At 44.1% G+C, this 22,416-nt stretch overlaps 1 protein-coding gene across 7 annotated transcripts in view; it reads right to left on the reverse strand.

Annotated features, from left to right (window-relative positions):
• The window catches only part of ENTPD6 (ectonucleoside triphosphate diphosphohydrolase 6), a 44,131-nt gene that overhangs the window by 4,089 nt on the left and 17,626 nt on the right, over positions 1 to 22,416 (reverse strand). For 4 of the 7 annotated variants that reach the window (XM_035005721.1, XM_035005720.1, XM_035005723.1 and 1 more), the window contains 9 exons: positions 19,328 to 19,404; positions 16,956 to 17,099; positions 15,470 to 15,545; positions 14,748 to 14,783; positions 13,753 to 13,841; positions 12,964 to 13,043; positions 12,282 to 12,346; positions 2,779 to 2,880; positions 175 to 315 (listed from right to left, as the gene is read on the reverse strand). In XM_035005721.1, coding sequence (XP_034861612.1) covers positions 175 to 315; positions 2,779 to 2,880; positions 12,282 to 12,346; positions 12,964 to 13,043; positions 13,753 to 13,841; positions 14,748 to 14,783; positions 15,470 to 15,545; positions 16,956 to 17,099; positions 19,328 to 19,404 — 810 coding nt within the window. Of the gene's footprint in view, positions 1 to 174; positions 316 to 2,778; positions 2,881 to 12,281; positions 12,347 to 12,963; positions 13,044 to 13,752; positions 13,842 to 14,747; positions 14,784 to 15,469; positions 15,546 to 16,955; positions 17,100 to 17,633; positions 18,255 to 19,327; positions 19,405 to 22,416 lie in introns of those variants that run through there. The other 3 variants (XM_035005726.1, XM_035005724.1, XM_035005725.1) reach the window with 3 other exon arrangements.

Raw genomic sequence — 22,416 nt, forward strand, 5'->3', positions numbered from 1 at the left:
TTACTAAGCGGCTCAAAGACCTGATTTATTTATAAAAAGGAGGCTTACTACTTCCTATATAGATGACAAGCACCTGCCCTCCTACTTCTGTTACTCTGAGAGTGACCGACAACATGATTACTCTCTGCTGTGGGCCCTCTGCCCAGAGAATCTACACCTCAGCCCCACCCTTACCTATGAGGCCAACATTTGCTGCAAGGTCGTAATAGTAGGAAAAAGCATAAAAATCCACATCCTTCACTTCTTCCGTTCTGTGCACTTTGTTTCGAAGGATTTCCGATACTCTGCTGGCACACAGCTCATGGAGGTTCACTGCTGGGGCAAAAGAAAAGCACAAACACAATGGTTAGGGGACTCAGCACCTGGGCCACACAGCCCCTGGGGCCCTTCCCAGTGACTTGAGACCTTGACCTGGAAGGTGAGGCAGGACAAGAAACCTGCACAGCACTTACCCGAGTCTGGGTGCTCATCAACACCACACATGCCAACAGCAACTTTTCAGGAGCCATGGCACTGCGGGCCCAGGTCAAGGGAGAGAAACCCAAAGTGTGAAGGTGGCTAGAGATGGCATGGCCCTCAACCCTGGATGACAACAGCCTTTAGCTGATGTAGCCCAGTGGGTTCAGGTTCACACTGTTTACCCTCTGCCGGCCCTTGTGGAGCTCAAAACATGCAGGGCCTTACTCTGTCCCATCAGCCACTTTGGAGGTGGGGCCTGCAACCTCCTTACGTCACAGATGAGGAAACAGAGGCCTAACAGACAGCTTGTCAAGCTCACACAGCTAAGATCATTACACCCTTGCTTGGAAGAATGACAAAAGAGAGCTCCAGAGGTAAACAGATGTCGATATCCTACCACCCACCCCTAGACTCAGCTTCCCATCTCCACCAGCAGACCTGCCCACGGCCTCAAAGCAGCTCCAGCCAGCTCTCCCTGTGCCCTTGCCTGTTGGACCTTATTTCTCTCCACTCTCCCTTATCAGGACAGTCAGGCAACCTCCTCCTAGTTCCTTAAACAGAGCAGCCACTCCAGGGCCTTTGCACATGCTGCTCCTCCAGCCTGCAGAAGTGCTGCTTTCGATCCATGTGGCTCATTCCCCATCTCTTCATGTCTTGGCTCAAATACCACCCCATGTAGCCTTCCCTGGCCATCTATTTAAAACTGCAATCTTCCCCTCAGCCCTCCTCCTTCTGTTTTTTCCTTCAAGTTACTTTCTCATGTGTTTTAACAACTCCTCACACTGAAGTGTCAGCCATAAGTCAGTGGCTGCTGCAGAGCCTGACACGTATCATCAAGTGCATGAGTGGCTGGCTGAGTCACAGTGACCTTCATGGTCAATAGATAATAAGAAACCAGTATTTGGTCTTTGTTCCTGGTCTGGACACAGCTTTCAAAACCCTTGGAATTTCCTGAGTGATGGGGATGAGATGAGCATCTTTCCATTATTCACGATAAGCCCCCTTTTCAAGTATACCTGAGTTTATGTGAATGAGTGGACTCTTATCGGTAGGTCCCCAGTGGCTTCAGGATGGATGCTAGTTGTCAGAGGAGCCAACCATGTGATAGACGGTTGGAACTTTCAGCCCCACTCTCCAACCTCCAGGGAGGGTAGGGGGTTGGGGATTGAGTTCAACCAGCAGCCAAAGATTTAATTAATTAACGTCTGTGTAGGGAAGCTTCCCAGAACCCTAAATGATGGATTCAATGAGCCTCCTGGGTAGTGAACACATGGAGGGCCTGGGAAGTGGAGATCTTAGAGAGCGTGTGGAGGCTCTCTCTCTGCATCTCTTCCATTTGGCTGTTCCAGAGTTGTATCTTTTATAATAAAATAGTGACAGTAAATAAAGTGCCTTCCTGAGTTCTGAAAGCTATTCGGGCAAATTATTTAGGGGAGGGGGCTTGTGGGAACCCCCAGTTGGTAGTCAGCTGGTCAGAAATATAGGAGGCCTAGGACTTGCTATTGCATCTGAAGTGGAGGGTGGGTGGGGGGAGCCTTGTGGGACTGAGCCCTTAACCTCTGTGGTCTGCATTAACTCCAAAGACAGTCTGAATAGAATTATTCATGGATGGAGAATTGGCTGGTGTGGGGAAATTGGCTGGTGTGCCTTTGGTGCCAGAAATGTGAGTAGAAATAGCTCTGTCACCAAAGGCAAACTTCTTGCCCATGTGTCCAGCGTGGAAACAGTATTTCAATGTTTCTATTAGCACAAACTAAAGGAGCGCAGGGCAACAAAGACCACCCATGTGGGGCGAGAAGGCCCAGGCTGGTGGGACAGCACACCCACTGTCACAGGCCAGGGGCTACACAGCCCAGAGCAGCCTCTCCTGTGCTCACCATGCAGCCTAAGGTGATGCGTGACTCCAATGGAGAAGAAGCTGTTTTTCCCTCAATTCAGAGATGTGCTCACTTCGCCCCTGGGCCAACAGCCCCAACTTAGCCATTTGTCTTGGAGTGGGAGAATGCTCAGGTCCTTCCTCACTGGAGGCTTGTTAGGAAATGCAGTCTTTTGGAAGAAAGCACGTGGCAACAGACAAGGGAGCCTTGTGCAGAGAGAGCCTGTACCAGCCGTTCCCAGTGTGTTCTGGCAAGGGCCCCCTGCAGCCCTGACGGTTCACAGAGCTACTTCCATTTCCTGGACAAGTAAGGGCTTGTCTGTGAATGAGGTCTGGCAACAGCCTCCCTGCTTCTCAGAGGTATTTGGAAGGTATGGGAGAGAGAGGGCAGGCTGCCGTTCTTAACCCTTACACACCACTTACAAATGAGAACTCCACCGTACCTGCCTTCTGTCCTGAAATTCTGTATGTTACTTCAGCATGTTCCCACTCTCCTGTGAAACCTGGAGACAAACAAGGGCTGACCAACTCCTTTCCATCCTCAGCTGAAATAAACAGATAAAGAAGAAGAAAGGCACATTACCACAGGAAGACTGGGATGTGGATTCTGCTGAGGGGAGGCCTGTATGCTAGTGAAGGGGAGGTTTTTACTTCTCCCTTAACTACCTAAAAGAATTTAAGTAGGGGGTCTGGCCCAGAAAGAGAGGTATTACCAGAGATAAGTTTTTATCTAAATGACCACTGTATGGAAGGGCAAACATCTAATGACCAAACATCTGTTCTTTTGTCCTGTGAATCACCCTCCTCCCCTTTATTTTTTTTTTTAAAGATTTTATTTATTTATTTGACAGAGAGAGACACAGCGACAGAGGGAACACAAGTGAGGGAGAGGGAGAAAGAGGCTTCCTGCTGAGCAGGGAGCTCGATGCGGGGCTCGATCCCAGGACCCCGGGATCATGACCTGAGCCGAAGGCAGATGCTTAACGACTGACCACCCAGGCGCCCCCACCCTCCTCCCCTTTAAAGCCCCCAGGCCCCTTAGCTCAAGATGACACATAGCCTCAATTGCCCAACTTGTCCTTGGGTGTCATTTTCTTCCCATACGTATGTAAACTTGCTTTTCTATTAATCTGCCTTATGTCAATTTAATAGACTAAAGAATCTAGAAGGTCAGGAGAAAAACCTTTCCTCCCCAGTGGTTGGTGAGCCAGCCAGGAGAAAGTTCACTGGCTGCACACTGTGTGTTGCGGGGCTGCAGCAGCTGTGAGAGCCTGGGACGTCCGACAGGTGCGGCAGAACTAAGAATTCTTTTTTTTTTTTTTAAGACTTTTTTTTAAATTTTTTTTATTTATTTTTTTTACTTATTTGTCAGAGAGAGAGACAGAACACAAGCAGGGGGAGAGGCAGGCAGAGGGAGAAGCAGGCTCCCCACCAAGCAAGGAGCCCGATGTGGGACTCGATCCCAGGACCCTGGGATCATGACCTGAGCCGAAGGCAGCAGCTTAACCGACTGAGCCACCCAGGCGCCCCCAGAACTAAGAATTCTTACCCCATCACACTCCTGGATCCCTGCCTGCAGGGTCCAGTGGAAGCAAGTGGTGAGAAGCTTCCCCCCAGCCCCGCCCTTCCAAATTTAGATTAGCTGGAGAAAATATTTGTGGAACCAGTTCCTTGGGTATAGTGACTGGTAAAGATTTATTATGAGTACTCTTGACTTTTTTATTCATGCGTTTCATCCCAGAGATAGTCACTGCTTTTTATGTTTCTTGTCTGTTGTGTCATTTGTCATAAGAATGAAAACCACAGGGTAGAATGCAGGCCTAGTCCCTAAAAGCCTGCTGTTCAAGCTGGACTCACAGACTGGTGAGTTCACAGTTCTCACCAGGCCAGTGTCTGTTTAGACAAATGTTGCTTTGGGTCAATGTGCACATGAGGTGAAGGCAATTACTAGGGGACATCTTGGAAGCCAAAGCCGCAAAACTGGTGGGCATGGGTTGAGAACTTAAAAGCTTTTAAGCACTCCCTACCTAACCCAAAGACTCCTATGTTAGGATGAGTTAGTCCCACTACAGGCCAGGCTGACATTAGGTCACCCGTCAAACTCAAGAAAATTTCCATACAAGGAACTCTGTAAAACCTCGCAATCTCCAACCCAGCAGCACATCCCTCTTTGGTACAGTTTGGCTCTGAGACACCAAAGGCTCAGCCAAGCTGTTAATGTGCCTAGGAGGGGTTTTCCTTTCGTCCTGTTCATGTCTTGAGAGGTTGTCTTTATGACCAGTGAGAATGTTCTCTCTGCACATACCACATGCACCTCGGTAGCCTGGGGTTCTGAGACTTTAAGTCACAAGCAGCACTTCCTGTCCGACTGTGCCAGCCTTCAGGAGAGTTTGTTACAGGGGTCCTGGTCCATAAGGTTTCTGTCATCTCACCTTCACTGTTTTGTTAGTGCTGGAAAAGTCCCATTCTAGTAGTGCCTGCCTGGTGTCACAGATTCGCAGGTCTGTGACTAGAGGTGCCTCATGTTCTCACAGGAAACCGGAGACAGTGTTTTCACTACACCATTCTTATTGCCCACAGCAACAGGGCTTTACTGTCTTAAACTATTTCGGGAAGTAAACTTTCTGGATCTTATAAGGGCTACATCTTTTGCACCCTCTTTTGGGATACCTCTTGTATTCATGGTTAAGCCATAAAAAGGCTTATTAAGGTTTGTGTCATACTGAGATTAATATAAGATCCTGCTCACCAATGGCCCGACAATGGATCTTTTGAATTGACAATATTTGAGAGCTCTCCTCCTAAATAATTGTCTTATTGATACCTATGTTTGAAAAGCCAAGTTAAAAAAAAATAGACACAAAGAGATGTAACAGCTAAGCTTTAGGGACTCCCTTAATAAGATGGGGGGGGGAGACAAATTAGACTTAGAACAAAAATGAAAGTCCCCATCCAACATAAATTTCCCTCATTAAAATCTGGCCCTGTCTCCTCAGCAAATTCTCTTAACTCTCAGACTCCTCCACCTTCCCCAGAAAATCCCTTAAACACCCAGCTGCTTATTTTAGCTTCCCTTTTCCTTAAGATTTACAGAGAGCATTCTGGCCTGATCTCTAAGCCTAGGGTATACAGGTTACTCATGTAAATACTAAAAGCCAGAGAGAATTTAACAGAAGCACCCAAGGTAGATAATAAGGTTCATACAGAAGGCTCGTTTTGCAGGACTATATAATCAGGCTCTGCCAGCTTCAGGCCTTCCTGTGCAATGTCCTTTGCAGCTATATCCTAGGCCCCCACCCAAATAATTCATGTCCCCTAGACAACAGCATATTTTTAAAATTATAAAGCCCTTAAAATAGACTTTTAGAGGATCCTACCAAATTAAAGTTTAAGTTGAATTAAACAGATTGATGTCCATCACAACCCCACTCATAGGGACTTTGGCTGCTAAGGGGTGTTCTTCCCACCCATGATTATGATTATATTGTAGTTATCAGACAAGCCAGATGGCCCCCTGGAAACAGATGACTAGCATTTCTCCTAGGCCTTCCTACAAATGATCAGCTGAAGGCTCATGTTAGGGGCTGACAGAGAGGTTTTTCTTCCTAAGGTAAAGGTTTAAGGTTGAAATGTGCACTCAGAAAGGAGGCCTTTGTTAAAATGCTTTATGTAGACTTTATAAAGGCATACTCCATTAATCCCAGAAAACACCTGCTGTTTGTCCCGACTGAAAAATGACAAGATATTTAAGATTTTTTTAAACAGCTCTGTGGTTGGAGACTGGCCAGCCTGGAAGCTGATATTCAGAGCCTGATAGGATTTTTTAGGTCTCTTCCCCTAAGCTAAAATGAAACTATGTACCCAGAGGGAAAGAAAAACCTTCTGAAGCCTCTGTAAAAGGATTTACTAAAACATTCCAAAGCTCCCTGATATAAAAAACACATTGAAGATAATGTGGTTGGATGGGTGGATCAAACTATGATGACATTTAGGTTGCAACCCTATTCTTTTAAGGAATTGAGAGCAACTGTGCTCATCTTACAAATCTTTGCAAAACTAAAAATGCAGCTCTAGAGGCAGCTCAGAGTTCACCTGTTCCAATCCCCTCTCCCTAATTTATCTTAAAAGATCTGTAATGGGCATTTTTTCCTTGTGATTTAAAAGTTAAGGTACAAAATTCAAAATTCAGGGAGGTAATTCTTATCAGAAGAAAAACAAAAGAGGGAATTGTCACTTGGAACTTGGGCTCACAGGAAATTTTAAGTGTATGGAAGCTGTAAGGTCTCAGTTTGCATCTGTCTGTATGTTTATGTATTCTATATATATAAGAAGTTGGGTATAATCTTCTATGTCAACAAAATTAATTTGTAAGAAAGCTCTACTTAATTGATTTAAAGAAATTAAGTGCTCATATAAATTGAATTCTCAGGAATATAATAGAAACTAGGGACCCCTGGCAGGCGCAGTTGGTGGAGCCTGTGACTTTTGATCTTGGGGTCGTGGGTTCGAGTCCTACACTGGGCATAGAGTTTACTTAAAAAAAAAAATTATGAAAGAAAATCTTTTAAAAAAAGAAAACTAACCCAAATGTTTTTCAAGTTCATGTGATTTAGTATTAACTTTTAGTAAATAAAAACTAGTTTGTTTGTTGATTAAGATAGGCATGTCCTCAGAAGTTATCAGTATGAAATATAATACTTTTATTCTACCTTGGTTTACTAAAGGTCACGCTATCTCTTACAAAAATCTGTCAGCAAGAAACATAGCTTGGGATGATGGCTGACTTTGTCTAGTGTCTCATGAAGCAGTTTAAACACAGTTGTTAACTTGTTAAGAACAAGAAAATTAAATAGGTATAAGTAGTATAAAAGGTTTTTAGGTGAACTTTTTAGCAATAAACTATGTTTTATGGTATGTGTACTTAAAAATGGTTTTCCCAAATCTTTCAGGTAAGCTGAAGCTTTAAACTTTTGCTAAATGATGAATTAAATTAAATTCACTGAATATCCAGACCATTTCTAAATAAGATAAAACACCGAACATAGTTTTATATACTTTTAACTGCTGAACAAAGATTTAGACACTATTACTTCCTTTTACAGAAGAACTAAAAGGCATTTGGGTCATGAGTAAGCATATGTCTCTAGAAATTATTAAATGCATTTATAAGTTTGCCATTTTAAACAATGCTGGTGTGACACAGTTCACTACTGCTTATTTCTTAGTCAAGGGTTCTAAGGGTTAATTCTAATTAATATATGTAACTAAAATTACTAGAAATAATATAAGAGAAGCAACTCTGTATGCAAGGAAAGATGTGTTTTCAGTAAGAAGAGGTATGAGGTATGAAGAGGCATTTTTGTTAAGGGAAAATAAGGGAAAGTAAATTTGTCCCAAGTAAAACTGGTTATTTCCAGATGGGAAAGAGGAAAATAAAGACAGATTAAATGGAAAGCTACAAAGACAGAGAAAATCTTACCTTGTTTGGTTAAGTTGGCTAGAACTGAATGAATTTATTTTAATGGTTGTAAAATGAAGCTTTAAAATCAGGAGTGTAGTTTTACGAAACCAAAATTGAATGTTCTTTCACCTGAAAGGACAGTTTTCTGGGACTACTGGCCTGCTCCTGATAAGACTGTGAAAGGCTTTTTGTCACCTTCTAAGTAACCAGTCTTCAAAAAGCAGATTATGTTTTATCAAAATAATTTTCCATGTTTTATCAGGTCTTTGATCAGTTTTGCTCACAACTATGTAACATTCTGTATTTGCCCTTAAATCCTTTGTCACTTTGGTTGAACAGGTAAGTAATGCTTCGTTATGATCTGTGATCCTATTTAGTCAAGTGTCCAAATCTTGTGATATTTTTGACAAATTTCCAACATCATATTCTAAATGAAGTCTTTTATGGCCTTAAACTCAGTTTGAGATTTTTTTTTTTTTTTTTAAGATTTTATTTATTTATTTGAGACAGAGAGAATGAGAGACAGAGAGCACATGAGAGGGGGGAGGGTCAGAGGGAGAAGCAGGCTCCCTGCCAAGCAGGGAACCCGATGCGGGACTCGATCCCGGGACTCCAGAATCATGACCTGAGCCGAAGGCAGTCGCTTAACCAACTGAGCCACCCAGGTGCCCAGTTTGAGATTTTTTAAGAGGGCCCCTAGAACATCTCAAAAAATATGTGCTCTCTCTTTACAAAAAGAGATGAGTTTATCTGATATGTTAAATTACCTGGTAAGCATGTCAAATAAGTGATGATAAGCCTTCTTAGGTTATACTATATAGGTAAATCTTACTAACATAAGTATTATAAAAATTGTATGAAATTCCTAAAATTCTGATACGCCCTGGTATAATGTTATCAGTCATAATTCTAGCTATTACCTTAAAATATTGCATACCACAGAAATAACCAGACTTGTCAATTCTGCTACAATGAACTCTCATCAGATCTTTAACAATGGGCATCTTAAGTCTTTTGTCACTTACAGTTACTGTATCACTCTAATGCTTTGTAAAGTGTTCCTGCAAAAGCACTTCCCTTCAAGGAGATTCAAGAAAAGGACTTTTGACAAGTGGACTTGTCAAAAACTTGTCAGAAACCTCCAGGTTTCTGATAACCTTAAAGACCATAAAACTGGGCTGGGTAAGATTTTCCAGAACTAAAGGGAAAACTAGGTTTAAGGGGAACAACTATTAATTATATGGAACTGAATAAACAGAGGAGGATTATAATGTTTATGAGTTTTTGTTTGAAACACTGCCTGTTGTTTTATGTTTCATTTTTCCAGATTTAAGGAAACCTTTTACTCGTTTCTCCTAAGCTACCAACAATTTGGTAAGATATACCTTTGTGAACAAATATGAAACAATTACTTTTTCTCTCTACCTTATCCTTCCACAATTTGGCAACAGAATATTCTTATTTTCATGGCAATATAGTTATGTGCACCTCTTCTCCTTGTGTCTCCAGGACACAACCACAAACACTGGTTACATTACCAAGGCTTTGACTGGAATGTCCTATTTGAGAAGGATGTGTGTAAATTCAGATACAGCCAGACAGCTTTATGGAACTAAGGGTAACCACTCAGAAAGATCATCAAAGACATTGAAACTGCAACAGGAAAACCTATCAGTTTGCCGCTGCCTGCCCTCACTCTGTCTGAAGGTGCTTCAAGCCCGACATCTAGAAATCTTGTCAACTGGCTTGCCTTCAGAATGCAGAAACTGGGATTATAATCTGTTCCAATCATTAACCACTATTTTTTATTTCCACAGAAATGGCTTTTATTAAATACCTGATTTCTTGCACCACAGGCCTAACTTTGGGAGCCCGCCTGCATCACTGCCTCCTGAAATGAGACACAACTGTCTAACTGAACCCATTTTTTATCAGCACTAAGAGCCTGGTTCAGTGAGATGGAGCAATCTAGCAGCTTCACTTCTGGACTGTGAAACTTTCTAGGGAAGTTTCAAAGATAGGACTGAGAGGGAGTAAAATACATGACCCCAAAATATGCCACTTTGGCATGTGGACTATTTTGAGCTAAAGACAATCTAGACCTAGCAGATTCAGGAAAAACTTTTACCTTTCTCTTAACTATCTAAAAGAATTTAGATAGGGGATCTGGCCCAGAAAGAGAGCTGTTAACAGAGATAAGTTTTTAAGAATGACTTTTGTATGCAAGGGCAAACATCTAATGACCAAACATCTGCTCTTCTTACTGTCCTGTGAATCACCCTCCTCCCCTTTAAAGCCCCAGTCCCCTATCCTATTCCTTAGTTGAGGATGGCACATAAGCCTCAATTGCCTGACCTGTCCTTGGGTGTCATATTCTTATGGGGCTCCTGTACATACATAATTAAATTTGTTTTTCTCCTATTAATCTGTCTCATGTGAATTTAATTAATAGGCCAAAAGAATCTTGAAAGGTAGAAGAAAAATTTTTCCTCCCCAATACTAGTAATGAGGCATTGGAGGGGCAAAGGAACACTCTTCCTTTCTGCCAGATGAAACCCAACCTGTGGAAGCATTCCAGGTCAACTAGGGGAGGCAAGCCTTTCTCTATCACAGAAGCCACCACAAAGCCTCATCAGTTTTAGAAACATAGTCTTTCCTAGCTTACACGCACTGAGGGGCTTCAGGGTTCCAGGCATCGGGCCAAGTGTTGTTCAGTCAACTGTCACAACCACCCTAATAGAAGGGGAGCCAACACTACCCAATTTTATAGATGAATGAGGTTGCAAGTAACCTGGCAGGGCCAGGACGATGCCACCATGCCATGTATCTGTGCTGCCCCACAGCACAAAATCTGGGGCCCCATAAATAACAAAGGAAGTGTGGTGATTGGCCTCCAAGGCTGGCCCCATGATGCCACCCCTCAAGGATGTGCATGCTGAAAAGTGAATCCCTATGTCGGCCCTTGATTCTTGCCTGGGCCTGCTTTCACCAGCAGAATGCGCAGGATATGACAGCATGTGACTTCAGGGCAGTCTCCCTTCCTGAGCTGCCAGAGAGAAGTGCAGGCTGCTCTGCTGGGGAGGCCACATGGGGGAGCACTGAGGTGTAAGACATACACCCAGCCACCCCAGCTGTCACCACACAAGCCCCAGGGATCCCAGGAGAGGCACTGCCCAGCTCAAGCCTATGCAATCATGAGATATCTGCTCGTTTTGACCACTCTGTTTAGTGTGTACTTGTGCAACAACAGATAACACAATAGGGAGATGTTTCCTCTGGGGCAAGGAGCTGTCCATACCCTTCTTGGCAGGTATTACAGCTCTATGTGTCCCAAGTAGGTACTTTATGTAGCTGATGGGTTTAAGGCTAGCCATGGACAGGCAAATGGGTAACTGCCTTCTTCCTGCTGGCTAAATAGGTGTTTTCTGGCCACACAGTGAAAACTGCTAGTGTTTCTGAGACATGGAAATGTTTTTGGTTTGCAACGGAGGAATACCATAATGAGGTTAAACACCAGGATTTGAAATAAGATGTACGTGAAAAACAAAAATTCCAGTTAGAACAACTAGGCCCTTGAAAGAAGTGCAGAGAAGTGCTAGGCCTGTGGAGAGGAGCAGGTGTGGGGCAAGGAGAGGCAGGGCTGAGGGAAGGGCATGTGGCTGGAGGGTATGTGTGGGCTCGCACGCACACATCTGGACCAGAGGCATGGGTCAAGGCCTTTGGGCCCTAATTGATGTCATCAGGAAAGACAGGCCAATGCCAGCCTCAGAGTAGTGTTCCCCTACTCCCAAATTGGGACATAATGATCCCCTAAGACCTCCTCTAAGAGCTCATGTACCCTGGTGGCCAGCACCAGGCTTCTCCTCAGCCAGGCCAGTCAGGAAAGATCAGAGAAGGCCTGGGAAGAAACATCCTCACCTGGCCATCTCCGGTTCAATGCTGTGTCTGTAGGAGGGGCCAAGTTCATGTTTAATGATCCTTCACAGAGCAAGAGAAGATGGAGGGACATCCTTATAACACTAGAATCACTGTGAATGAGGGAAAAACTTTCCCCAGCTTCCCAGTAGCAGCCCCAGAATCACCTCCTCATGGCTTCTCCTGTACCATCATGAAGAATAAGATTCCTTTCTGATGCTTAAAAACCAGTCCACTCCAAACGCAGGTGATGACTAAACACAGTTACTTGGTGGCTAAAATCCCACAGCTCAGTGTTTGAGAAATGACTTCTCCAGCATCTCTTCCTTTAAAAAAATAACTTAGCATGTACACAGGTAAAACACATTACTATTTGTCACCATCATAGTGCCCACCAACATAGTGCACACCGACGTGTGCACTCTTCCCCACACGTCCCTCCTAGGCTCCTCTAGTCCTGAGGACCAGGGCCCAGTGGGCTGCTGTGACAGTGGAGGGCAGAAGCACCTTTCCTGAAAGGCTCCTCAAGCCTGCTGAGCAAGGAGGGCTCTGAACTCTCATTCCACTCACCAGGTTTCCCCTCCATGCCACCCAGAATCGCCAGCCGTGCCGACATCAAACCGAGCCCCAGGTAGCTGTGGAAAGAAAATCCTGGGTGAGGGGCTGGCCTGCCACAGGAAGCGCTGGGTAACATCTTCAATCCTGCCTCCAGTACGTTCACCTGGCCTGAACCCAAAACAAGTGGGAAAGGGAGGAAACCTGTGGCGAGGCAGTAGACTTTCTGCTTCTAGAAGCCTCTCTATGGAGGTTAGGGCATCCAGTTCAACAAATGAAAGCCTATTACCTAACAGGAGCTTGCCTAGGAGCTGTGGATGCCAGTGAACGACACAGATGTGCCCTGATCTTTATGGAGTATATATGCTTTACACCAAGAATTGACTGAAGGTGCCATGTGGTAAATAGATGGCCAAGAAAATTCCTGCACAATCCATGGGCTCTTCTCCACCTTTTAGAAACCTCCTCCAAAGCAGAACAAAATAAGCACAAAAAAAAGGGAATGTGATTTTACTGTAGGTGAATTGAAAAATGAAGTGGGGAGAAGGCAGGAGGAGGAAGGAACAGCAAGGGAGGAGGAAGTGTTAGAGGGAGAGCCCCCAGCAGGGGGGTTTCCGGGTGCTCTGGTCACTGCACAGGGCTGGCTGAGCCACACTCCTGGATGGGCAGCCTCTCCACCCCCACTCCCAAAACAAACCTGTAAGAATAGAGCTTGTAGGTCCGATTAAACATCTGGAGTGACGTCAGGTAGCCAGGCGGGGAGGTCTGGAGGGTATCCTGTGGAAGAACATGAGGAATGCTATCCTTCCTGCTGGTCTTTCTTTTGAAAAGACCAGGGTACTCACAGATGTATTCAATTAAATTAGTTTTTCATTAAGTCACATGTTTCAAAAGAGTTTGAACAAGCAATGAAAAATAAAATGTCCAAAATGAAAAAATGTTTTTCCTCCTTATAACTAACATTTACCATTCTGACAAATATGGCCCAACCAAGACAATTATGAGTAAATTTAAGTGCTTTTCCATTGTAAATTAAAAATAAAAACAATAAAACAGTGGTGGGTGAGGAAGGCACTGTGGCTAAAGCAGCAGACAGTCTAGATTGGAAGCATTTTCATCTCCTTTATAACGTCCCATCCCACAGGGCTTGAGGCTCTCTCCCCATCTGGAGTCAGACTAAGTAATGGCCCCGTCTCTGGCTTGTCCTGGGGGAAAAGGGAACATCTCACATCCTATGGCCCTGAGGGTTCCAGGTAGTTTCTAATTTATCATCCCACTGAAGATCACATTTCCATTTTCTCCCCTAGGCAGAATAAAATCAAGCGAAGAAGAATTAACTGTGAATGAATCTGGCTGTGAGGATAGGAACTAACTGCACAGGCCCAGAGACACCAGGTCAACAGGCCTTCCCCCAGGGGCTGCAACTCCTGGGGGCAGGTGGCCTTTGGATGGTGGGGGCCACAATGGGGTGGCAAAGGCCGGTTACCTCAAGTCTTGGAAGGAAGGTGATCTGAGTGGATCCTCCGCCCAAATCCAGCATGCCCACGCTGCTCCTTCCTGGGGTTTTCAAACTGCCTGGGGCACAGTGAGTACAAACCAACACATACTGTCACATTAGTAAATAGATGAGAACAGCCGAAAAAGTAAAGGAAGTTTAGGAGTCAAGCCCCTCAGTGGAAAGAAAAACAGAGAAACAGCTGTGAGTATTTAACAATCTCCATGGAAGGATGCACATGTTCAAGGGGCATGAATGCAGCTCTGCCAGCTGTGGCTTTAACAATATAAGACAACACCGACCTTCAGCAGAGAAGCCGGGCCTGCCCTATCTACTGCTCACCCCCGGAGACAATGACTTCTATCCTGTCCCTTCATGCCCAGAGGCACGCCTTCCCCCAGCACTGGGCTCCTAATGTGTCCCTTAACATGGCTCTCCATTCCCAAGGGGCAAATTCTGCCACAAAGCCTCTTTTTCATATATGCGTTTCACACACACTGGTTTTGCCATAATTACAATAAAGGGACAAAAATCAACCTGTACTGAGAATAATCTAAGAAAAATGACTCCTTGCCATCTTGTTCTAAGAACAGATGTTTCTGTTCTCTGTTCTATCTACAGCAGAGGAATTCAATTCTAAGGCGAAGAGCATTCCCACCACATTTAATAACTGAAAGCATGACTGGTTTTATTCATCACTTCCCTTAGAAATGAGAGGACAGGGCCCCTGGCTAATGTGGCTGCAGTCGAGAAGGGGCAGGAGCTATGCTGGAGAAAACCAGGCCTACAGAGAAGCTCCTTTCCCTAGCATTTTCATCTGCAAGCTTGATGCCCACTCTGAGGAGCCCCCACCCAACCCAATGATCTACTTTGAACCAGCACCACTGGAGAAACCCAAGGGGTCATTTTAAAGAGTAGAAATGAGACCTCTGCCATCAAGAATGGCATCTGTGGACTGTCAGCTTCAGGGAGAGGGAAGAATGTACCTGTTAGGAAGTTGACAGTGATCCACGCTGAAACGCCTACAAGAGAGGGTCACAGACGGCACGTGAATCACCTGAGATGCTGTAAACAACACACGCACTCAAATGACCACTTTGAGATTCCAGGAGCAGAAGTGAGCGCCCCTCACTTCTCAGCCTCCAGATCAGCTACAGGAAGAGGCATCAGTCATCAAGTCACCCAGCAGCTTCTGGCAGACTGTTCCAGAAGATGCCATACTAAAACACTATAATACTCTGCCAAATGTCACATCTCTCCCTCCTATTCTATATCATGAACTTCCTCTTTTTGGAAAGAGAACCAAATGTTGCTCTCCCCTCCCCTGGTCGTATTTTAAAATCAGGGGCTGGTGAAGAACCTGACGGTCTCTCTCTCTCAGCATCAACAATGCAACAGCAAACTTCTAAATATGGTAGCAATTGGGGATTCTCTCTAAATGTTCTTAAAGCTGAAAAGATGATTTGTTTTCAGAAACTTTATCTGTGCCAGGTTTAGAGCTAGTCGAGATGTGAATCTGTCTCTAATACTGGCCCCCCAAAGATCCTCTGAGACAGTTACACTGTGAACGGAATGAGACCATCACTTTAGTTCTTGCCTGCCCACGTCTGACTGAGAACGCTCCCACTTGGAATGCCAATAGCAGCCCTAAACACAGCCTTGTCTCCCAGGACAGTCTTGTCGCACAGCAAGCTTCTGGAGACCCTACCTTCATCTGTTCCGTTCATGATGGAAACACAGTCATCTCCTACAAGGAAGGGCGATGCCTTAAACACTTCTTTCACCTAAATGTAAAGGGAGACAAGTCTTTATCCTTTACAATCTAAACTCAAAGTTCCCAATTACACTGTGCTTTCAGCAGATCATGACAAAACAGCAGAGGGTGTCAGCTGGTGCTGTGAAGAAACAAAGCTCATGTTTTGTTTTAAATTTCTCGAATCCTCTGCAAGTGATATCCTTATCTACTGCCTGGGCTGGCGAAGGCAGATGCTACCCTGAAGAGTCCTGTCTTAAAGCCACTCTGGGCTGGAAGAGCTCAGGGGTCCCCCTGAGCCTGCTGGGCCCCCAAACACTGCCCTGCTTTAGACTGGAGATGAGACACTGGAAGCCCCTCAAGGCAGAGCTCAGCCTGGGACCCAGGAGTTAGCTCCACAGCCGGGAGGCGAAGACAGTGAGCAGCAGCATTTGGGGGCACTTCCCTCCCCATTTTTTAGCAAGTACTGACACACAGAAACGTCAGTCCATCTGCACATTCCAACTGCACTGGTGGCCCACAATCAGACTCGAGCATGTAAAGGTAACTTTTACAAGGGACCCTGACCAATGTGCAACAATTCATCATTTAGTGGCCGCACAGTTTAGAAACAGTACAGAGGATGAAGGGGACCATGGTGGTGAAAGCAGTTTCCCTAATGTGCCTGAAATAACCATCCAGGCACCTGTAAGAAACAGGGTTCCAAAGTCTTTCTGCAGGGCTGCCACTAGGCCTGGGAGGGCAATCCCGGCCATGTAAGAGCCAGACCCTGGCAGGGGAAGGCTAAAGGACGCTTTAGCAGTTACATCTGTGGATCAGATCAAGAGAAGAACTGGCAGTTTCCGTGAGAACACGCAGGCTGGAGATGAAGTGTCAGGAACTCAGGCTTCTACAACCCTCTACAAGGATCTAGTCTCTGCACGGAAGGAAGCCCTTCAAAAGGCTTTCAACGTATTCTTTTTTTTCCTTTTTTTTCCTTTTAATTCCCTCGTCTTCAATTTTATGAAGCAGTTTGCTAAGAATTGGTATTATTTTTTTTCTTTTTTAAAAAGATTTTATTCATTTATTTGACAGAGAGAGAGACAGTGACAGAGGGAACACAAGTGGGGGGGGTGGGAGAGGGGGAAGCAGGGAGCCCGATGTGGGGCTTGATCCCAGGACCCTGGGATCATGACCTGAGCCGAAGGCAGACGCCTAACGACTGAGCCACCCAGGTGCCCCAGGCTTCAACGTATTCCTAAAACAGTTGGCATTATTACACAATACAGGTTCATTCTAGAAAACAGGAACAGCTAAAGGTGATGCTATTAACATTTTGATGTGTTTTCCTCTTCAGGAAGTTTCTACATAGCCCATTCGACTGCTCAGACACTGGCTGAATATTTTGTGTTTTCAGTTATCATAAGCTATCCACCCCCCAGGGGGAAATGGGTAAGATCACCTTTTGCAGTAACTTTTGAGCCTTTTCTCCTGGTAACAGACGTAAACCAGCTGTGGCCTTGAGCACCAAGGGGGTGGCCTTCCAGAAGTCAAAAGGAACGTCTTGTTTAGCAACATCCAGTAATTCCTGAATTCCTGAAGTGCTCTGTGAACATGGTAAAAGCAGGGTCTGTCAAAGCTCAGCATACAGGGTCACAGATGCTCCCCCAATCCTTTTGGTTTTATTGACTTATAAACACATTTTCTTCTAACTTTCCAAATCGGCAGAAAACGATTTAAGTGGTGCTAGTGAATGTGAGGGACCAGGGACCAGGCGAGTACAGAGCAACACCCCTAGCAGTGGAGCATGGTGGGGAGAAGATACACAAGGGGGGTCCTGCAGATCTACACTCTGGCAACCAAAACCCTGCTCAGCCCCGTCACCAACCCTCACCGGGTGACCTCAGATGAGCTGTGATTCCCCTGGACATCATGAATGAATTCTGGGATTCCTCACAGTGCTGAAAACCTCGGAGGAATCATTTATGCCTGCCAGAATGCTTGAAATCCAAAAGTTGGCTAAGGCCCTGTGTCAGGGCAGAGCTGGGATAACAATTTTAGTAAAGCACTGCTGGGTATTACCAACAGCTACAATGCTGCGGGAACTATTTGGCAATGTCTGCCCAGTGAGAAAACGTACCTTCCTTTTACTCAGAAATCTCATTCTAAGAATTCATCTGAGATGGATGCCCTTGCATCTGTGGGTAATGAAGTTCAGTGAGGTGACAAACTGTAGCCTTTCTTAGACATTATTTGAACGTCCTTCAGGAGGGGACTGGTTCCATAAATTCAAAGTGCCTGTACACACTGCAGTATCATTGCCATAAAAATCAAGGAAGCTCTTCACATCCTGATAGTAAATAATCTCTGTTATATTGTTGAGTGACGAAAGTGAAGTACGTAACGACATGAATGCCATTCTATTGTGCACGTGAAATAAAAAGGGGAGGGGAAGAATATAGATGAATTTGCTCATAGGTATGTCAACTAGCCCTTGAAAGACACATAAGAAACCAGGGACACCACCCCTCCTAGGGGAGACTGGAGCAGGAGGGGAGTTCTCAGCATCTGCCCTGAGAAGCTGTGAAATATGTCCCACTTGAATGTGTACTGCCTACTAAAACAAGTACGGTTTAAAAAATCTTATGAGTTTATTTTAAAGCTATCTAATTTACTCATGTGTAACCTTATAGTTACTCTAATATCATTGATTTTGATTTTTGTTTTCAATTTTTTTTTAACCAAGCCACAGGAAAGCAGGGTTATGACTTCACTGTGTGAGATCAAGATGCACCTGTGGGCAAGAATGAAAAAATCTTTTTAAGATTTTATTTATTTAAGAGAGAGACAGAGAGAGCACAAGCAGAGGCAGAGGGAGAAGCAGACTCTGCACTGAGCAGGGAGCCTGATGTGGGGCTCAATCCCAGGACCCCAAGATCATGACCTGAGCTGAAGTCAGACGCTTAACTGACTGAGCCACCCAGGGGCCCCTATCTATTAGCTTTTATTTTTTTAAAGATTTTATTTATTTATTTGACAGAGAGATACACAGCGAGAGGGGAACACAAGCAGGGGGAGTGGGAGAGGGAGAAGCAGGCTTCCCACGGAGCAGGAAGACCAATGCAGGGCTCGATCCCAGGACTCTGAGATCATCACCTGAACCAAAGGCAGACGCTTAATGACTGAGCCACCCAGGCGCCCCTGTATTAGCTTTTAAAACATGCTTGAATCAAAAGGAACTTGTAGCTATGTTACTACCTTGTCAATTTCATCAGCGCCTTAGTGGAAATACAGGTGTCCTGTATTAGTGCAGCTGTAAGCTTTAAGGAGTTGAAAAGTATAGAAGCTACAAATTTACAAAAATCCTTATTTGACAGTTTAAGTAAATCACTTTCACACTTATTTAGTTTTGTGGATTTTGCATAATACATTTTTAACTTCAGTTTTTTTAGTCAACTTTTGTCATCTTCAGTCAGAGGAACTGAAACAAAAACAAACTCTCAAATACTGCTTTTTATCAGTTTGTAGCCTGTGTGCTTTTGATTTGCACCAAGACTTCTGGGTGGCACGCCTGGTGGTTGGGGGAAGGGCCTGGGAAGCTGGGGTGTAGGGAAAGGTGGGGCCTGGGGGTAGCGGTCCTCCTTTGGCCCCATGTGCTGTACCAGTTTCCCCCATCTGGCCACCCTAAAGAGCATGAAATGTCCCAGGGCAGCACCATCAGAGATGTTTTCCTCTGTGAATAAGGCCTATGCACTCAAGAGAAAGGGAGCTGGCTTTAACAAACTGCACGCTGGAAGACAAATTTGAAGAATAGACATGAGAGGAAAGCATTACCTTTTCAACATCATCAGCATAAGCAGAAAGACCTGGCTTCAGTGCTTTGAACGTCTCATGGGTCAAAGTGGGAGTTTCTAAAGGGAAATCATGTTTAAAAAACAAGAACAACTGTGAACATATACATGAATATATGAATATATACAATTATGGCTAGCCACACTTTTTAAAGGCAGATGTCTGAAATCAGACCAATCTCAGAGTGACTGGAACACTGCTTCTTTAGCCCAGATAAACAGGATGAGTGTTCTACCTAATGCTTTGGCCAGAACTTTTTTAAAAAACCCAACTTTACTGAGGTATGATTTACATACAAAACTATATCCATCTAAACTGCTAAATTTTAACATGGTTAATTCTTGTTACATTAACAGAGGAGCAGGGCAGATAATTCTAAACTGCAAATATAGAAGTTATTTCTCTATCATGGGATGGATGTAGTATAGGTTCTAAAGAACATTTTTTTCCCCTTCTTTTAAAAAAAACGGAGTGTCTTAAATTATAAAGGCCCTGGATTCATGTGCATACAGCAAGGGAGTGTTCAGAGGCACATGGTGGCTGAGGGATGCTGGCCCGAATTTGGACATGAAGACCCAAGAGGAAAAATCAGGGACAGAGCTTTTTTTTTTTTTTTAAAGATTTTATTTATTTATTTGACAGAGACACAGAGAGGGAACCCAAGCAGGGGGAGTGGTAGAGGGAGACACAGGCTTGTTCGGAGCAGGGAGCCCGACGCAAGGCTTGATCCCAGGACCCTGGGGTCATGACCTGAGCTGAAGGTAGACGCTTAACGACTGAGCCACCCAGGCGCTCCCACGGACAGAACTTTTTGAAAGGATGTCTCTTTGGAGATAAAACACTGGAATATGGCTATTAAAGGATTACATGCTGACAAGTTGTCTTAAAACTTAAAAGTTGTCCTAACATCCAAATCGGCAAAGAAGAAGTCAAACTCTCACTCTTTGCAGATGATATGATACTTTATGTGGAAAACCCAAAAGACTCCACCCCAAAACTGCAAGAACTCATTCAGGAATTCAGTCAAGTGGCAGGATATAAAATCAATGCACAGAAATCAGTGGCATTCCTATACACCAACAACAAGACAGAAGAAAGAGAAATTAAGGAGTCGATCCCGTTTACAATTGCACCTAAAACCTAAAATACCTAGGAATAAATTTAACCAAAGAGGCGAAGAATCTGTACTCAGAAAACTATAAAATACTCATGAAAGAAATTGAGGAAGACACAAAAAAATGGAAAAACATTCCATGCTCATGGATTGGAAGAACAAATATTGTGAAGATGTCAATGCTACCTAGAGCAATCTACACATTTTTTTTTGTTTTGTTTTTGTGTTTTTATTTTTAATTTTTATTTTTTTTATTTTATTCTTATGTTAATCCCCATACATTACATCATTAGTTTTAGATGAAGTGTTCCATGATTCACTGTTTGTGCACAACACCCAGTGCTCCATGCAGAATGTGCCCTCCTCAATACCCACCACCAGGCTAACCCATCCTCCCACCTCCCTCCCCTCTAGAACCCTCAGTTTGTTTTTCAGAGTCTATCGTCTCTCATGGTTCGTCTACACATTTAATGCAATCCCTATCAAAACACCGTCCACTTTCTTCAAAGAAATGGAACAAATAATCCTAAAATTTGTATGGAACCAGAAAAGATCCCGAATAGCCAGAGGAATATTGAAAAAGAAAAGCACAGCTGATAGCGTCACAATTCCGGACTTCAAGCTCTATTACAAAGCTGTCATCATCAAGACAGTATGGTACTGGCACAAAAACAGACACACTGATCAATGGAACAGAATAGAGAGCCCAGAAATGGACCCTCAACTCTATCATCAACTAATCTTCGACAAAGCAGGAAAGAATGTCCAATGGAAAAAAGACAGTCTCTTCAACAAATGGTGTTGGGAAAATTGGATAGCCACATGCAGAAGAATGAAACTGGACCATTTCCTTACACCACACACAAAAATAGACTCCAAATGGTTGAAAGACCTCAATGTGAGACAGGAGTCCATCAAAATCCTAAAGGAGAACACAGGCAGCAACCTCTTCGACCTCAGCCACAGCAACTTCTTCCTAGAAACATCGCCAAAGGCAAGGGAAGCAAGGGCAAAAATGAACTATTGGGACTTCATCAAGATAAAAAGCTTTTGCACAGCAAAAGAAAGAGTCAACAAAACCAAAAGACAACCGACAGAATGGGAGAAGATATTTGCAAATGACATATCAGATAAAGGGCTAGTATCCAAAATCTATAAAGAACTCATCAAACTCAACACCCAAAGAACAAAGAATCCAATCAAGAAATGGGCAGAAGACATGAACAGACATTTTTCCAGAGAAGACATCCAAATGGCCAACAGACACATGAAAAAGTGCTCAACATCGCTCGGCATCGGGGAAATCCAAATCAAAACCTCAATGAGATACCACCTCAGACCAGTCAGAATGGCTAAAATTAACAAGTAAGGAAACGACAGATGTTGGCTGGGATGTGGAGAAAGGGGAACCCTCCTACACTGTTGGTGGGAATGCAAACTGGTGCAGCCACTCTGGAAAACAGTATGGAGGTTCCTTGAAAAGTTGAAAATAGAGCTACCATACGACCCAGCAATTACACTACTGGGTATTTACCCCAAAGATACAAATGTAGGGATCCGAATGGGTACGTGCACTCCAATGTTTATAGCAGCAATGTCCACAATAGCCAAACTATGGAAAGAACCAAGATGTCCATCAACAGATGAATGGATAAAGAAGATGTGGTACATATATACAATGGAATATTATGCAGCCATCAAAAGGAATGAAATCTTGCCATTTGCAACGACATGGATAGAGCTGGAAGGTATTATGCTGAGCGAAATAAGTCAATCAAAGAAAGACATGTATCATATGATCTCACTGATATGAGGAATTCTTAATCTCAGGAAATAAACTGAGGGTTGCTGGAGTGGTGGGGGCTGGGAAGGATGGGGTGGCTGGGTGATGGACATTGGGAAGGGTATGTACTATGGTGAGCGCTGTGAATTGTGTAAGACTGTTGAATCACAGACC

The sequence above is a fragment of the Mirounga leonina genome, unplaced genomic scaffold, assembly GCF_011800145.1.
Source record: "Mirounga leonina isolate KUSES-001 unplaced genomic scaffold, KU_Mleo_1.0 Mir_150, whole genome shotgun sequence".
Lineage (NCBI taxonomy): Eukaryota > Metazoa > Chordata > Mammalia > Carnivora > Phocidae > Mirounga > Mirounga leonina.